This window comes from Octopus bimaculoides, chromosome 1 (genome assembly GCF_001194135.2).
Source record: "Octopus bimaculoides isolate UCB-OBI-ISO-001 chromosome 1, ASM119413v2, whole genome shotgun sequence".
Lineage (NCBI taxonomy): Eukaryota > Metazoa > Mollusca > Cephalopoda > Octopoda > Octopodidae > Octopus > Octopus bimaculoides.
In genome coordinates this window covers 87201955-87205826 of record NC_068981.1, presented here as the reverse complement: position 1 = coordinate 87205826, position 3872 = coordinate 87201955, and the positions used below count along the sequence as shown (strand labels likewise).

Sequence of the window (3872 nt, the reverse complement as noted above, 5' to 3'; positions counted from 1 at the left end):
TATATATATATATATGTATGCATGTATGTATGTATGTATGTATGTATGTATGTATGTATGTATATATATCATGACTAGGTTTACACCAGAACTTTTTATCTTTATATCTTTTGCAGGCATTTCAGGGTGATGGTTCTGCAGTTAATAGGTTTGCACTCCTTATTCTTTTGCTTGCTGTATTGGTATTTATGGGTTATTCAGTTCAAGTAAGTTATTGTATGATGTTTATTTAACTCTATTAACTCTTACAATAAGTCATAAGGATTAATAATTATCCTACACTTAGAATCTTTCTTTTTTAATCTCTGTAATTACTCATAATACTCATTTTGCAGTAGGTGCCAGTCCAGTCTGGCAGAGTGCACCTGTCTCTAGATTAAGCCTACAAAAAAGGTTAAACCAAAAGATATAAGCTATCAAGAAAGTCATCAATTTTACAATGAAAAATTGTCCTTACGTTTGTGGACTGGTCCTTTGAGAGCAAAGCGTTTCAACCAGAGTAGTGTGACAATGCTGATGATAGACAGTCTGGGTCATCTTTGATTTATTTCATCATTAAGGCTTTATTAAAGCAAATCGTTTCTGTACATCTATGATGGCAGCTTATCAAGTAATGCTGATGATTTTAAATATTAATTTGAAGTTGTTAGACGGTCAGTCTTTGAAAATATTGCTGCTGATTTCTTGGTTGATTGCACATCATGATGTCTTGGGCTCTGATATTTGAACAAGTGATGAACTTCTATTGCAATATATCTTCTGTTTAAAATAGTAAAATCTGTGATGTTATTCAATGCTAGTCTCACCATGCTTAGCATCTTATGAGGGTTATATCAAAAGTAATGCAAGAATGAGTGAAACGTGTTTTATTAACAAACATTAAAGTTGCTCAATTTGCATATCTTGTTATAGTAACTTTTCTCTCAACAGAGAGACTCAATATAGAGACTAAATATAGTCTCTATCACAAGCAATGCGTCTGCACCATCGGTGAACACAATTTTTAAATACTCTTTGAAAAAAAATCAAGAGTGCACTTCTTCATAACCATCTTTACCTCGTCTGTGCCCCTGAAAACTATCTTTAATTGGACTGAACATCAGAAGTTGGTGGACACCAGATCCAGGTTGTACAGTAAACGGGGAAATCACTGACCAGCTCATTTTGCTGATTGCTTGATTTGTTACCAAAGTGTGTGTAGTCGTGCACTGTCATGATGAATGTGAATAATTTTCAGCCTCTCGTTTGGTCTCTTCCTCTTTATGAGTGTCTCAATGTACCTCTTGCTATTCATAGTACAGCTACATTCTAGAAAATCAAAGAAAATGATGCCCTTGTCATCCTCCAAAACTGGCTCTTGCACTTCTGAGGTCTTAGAGAAGAGGTATAATGCCATTCCATGGACTGAGCCTTCATTTCTAGATCATAATGATATGCTTACATTTTATCCACTAGCCAAACGAGAATAAGTACTTCTTCATTGACTTCAAATGCTTCTAGCAGAAAATAGCTTACTTTCAGATTTCTCACCTTCAAATCAGATGTCAACTGCTGTAATACCACTTTGCACACACTTGCCAATACCCAGTGCCTTCCACTATCTTCTGTAATGCATTGTGACCACAGTCCAGTTGTACAGCAATTTCATGCATTGTGAATTGCCCACCTGTACAAAACAATTCGTCCATTCGCTAGTGATTCATGACAGTGGTCACAATTGATGATCTTCCACTGCATTTTGGTCATCAGTTCTGGTTTCCCTCTCTTTAAACTGTTCATGCACATTGCTTTTGTCAGTGGGTCATCTATGTTAACAACTTGTAACTTTCTGTGAATATCGAACAACCTGCACCCTTCATCGTCAAGAAATCAATAACAACATGTTGCCTTTGCTCAGAACCTCTTATTTACCTGAAGGAGAACAGAAAGAAGAGTTACTCTATTAACATCAATTTGAATGACCTGTCAGTTTATAAAAAGGATATACCTACTTTTGCATCACTTTCAGCAAACTCTAGTATCACGAACCATTTTCTGTACCACTTTCAAATTTCCACTTTTCTCATTTCTTGACTAATATCAATTTAAAGTTTTTATGATTTATGCAATTTAATCTGTGAAGATTAATAGCTGCGACCTTATTTTTCTTATGGGCTAAAATTATCCACATTTGTGAAAAATACTTATGTTTCTTTTTATTACAAATCTCTTACAGCTATTCCCTTGAAGAATATCAAAGAGTAAATATCATACTTAAATATAGAGTATATAAATTCAATCATTCTTTATTTATTGCCATCATGTTAGATAGGCAGAATTAATAGCAGGCAAGATGAAAAGAAATTAAAACGTATTTCTTCCAATAATATCTTTATATTAAACAATTCTGTGTAACTGCTTTTACAAATCCAAGGATCAATGCTCATAAAATATTGCATGAGTCCAATTTTAGTAATTAAACCATTGTGAATTATTATGAGTATACTGTATGAAGCACTAATACTGTGTTGAGTCAAAAGCTTTGCAATGTTTTGGTAACTTATTTGCTTTATTTGTCAAGCTACAACAAAAGTAGCCTAGCATTCAAAGTAGAGGCCATCATATTGCACCATCTGAAGCCGCCTTTCTTCCAGCTCTTTGATCCCATGCTGATACCAGTTCTTGTCCTTTGAGGGAAAGAACTCCTTCGCTGAAGCTTCCACCTCCTCTTGGTTGATGAAGCACTGTCAGCACAGGAAATAGCCATGGATTAAGACAAACTTCAGCATTGCAGAAAAATGCAAATTTTATTTGATATGGTAACTTCAGTGAATAAATAATGGCACAGTATATAGCTAGCAATGGCAACATTTTACACCCATAAATCATTATCAGTTCCATAGTATGTTTTAGCCCTTTAGTAATACTGTCAACAAATATTACGTTTTTATGGCTGTATGCCTACAAAGAGACATGCGATGGAAAAAGGTTCTCCTAAAAATGTAACTTGATAATTATTTCTTTTTAGTATTTGATGTTTGGAATAAGTGGTGAAAAGTTAACCTTGAAATTGCGAGCTGGATTGTTCAAGGCCATGTTACGTCAGGTAAGCAAATTTAAGTAACTGAAAGAAAATATTTCCTTTGATGGATGGTATTAAGCTTTCTGAAAACATTTTTCATATAATGAATGGAGATTATCTTAACTATGAAAGTCTATACTCTTGATCAAACTTTTTAGTGTGGGTTACAATTTAAGGGTAGCATTATATGCATATATTAGAGCAGTATTTTCCAAACGTTATAACTACAAAAACGTGTCTGTCTGCCTGTCTGCCTGTCTGTCTACTTGTCTGTTTTTCTGTCTGTCTAACATCAGCCAAAACCATAACCAAAACTCAAAGTGGATGACAGATTTTTCTATATTCATTTCTTTTCTTAATGGATGATTATTATTAGTTCACACTAATTATTCGATAAGATAAATTATGCTTTTAATTTTAAGTAATATTATTAAATGTTTTTCATTTATTTATTGTACTAACACGTATTTTTCTATATGTATTTCTATTTTTAATTAATTATTATGTGGTAAGATACGTACATTGATTTTTATTTTTATTCTAGACCTGAGGAGTGACTATATTTTTAAATAGAATTAAATTTGGATCGATTTATTTTTGAATTGAATTGATTTTATCTGTTTTAATATAGCCACGAAACACGCGTAGTCAACTTATTACTATATATTTTTTATGCTTTATCAATTTACTATTCCGTTTACATATTTGTTTTGCAAGATTTTTGATGTGAAATCGTGTGTTGAAACAAATGTTGTTGTACTTGGGGATGGTCATATTGCCAGTTTAGCCAATAAAAACACACGCACTGTAT

General features: G+C 33.1%; 1 protein-coding gene across 1 annotated transcript in view; it reads left to right on the top strand.

The window, feature by feature from the left end:
• The window catches only part of LOC106870660 (ATP-dependent translocase ABCB1), a 130796-nt gene that overhangs the window by 94896 nt on the left and 32028 nt on the right, over positions 1 to 3872 (top strand). Inside the window, exons 17-18 of the mRNA XM_052966110.1 lie at positions 117 to 206; positions 3008 to 3085. Coding sequence (XP_052822070.1) covers positions 117 to 206; positions 3008 to 3085 — 168 coding nt within the window. The remainder of the gene's footprint in view (positions 1 to 116; positions 207 to 3007; positions 3086 to 3872) is intronic.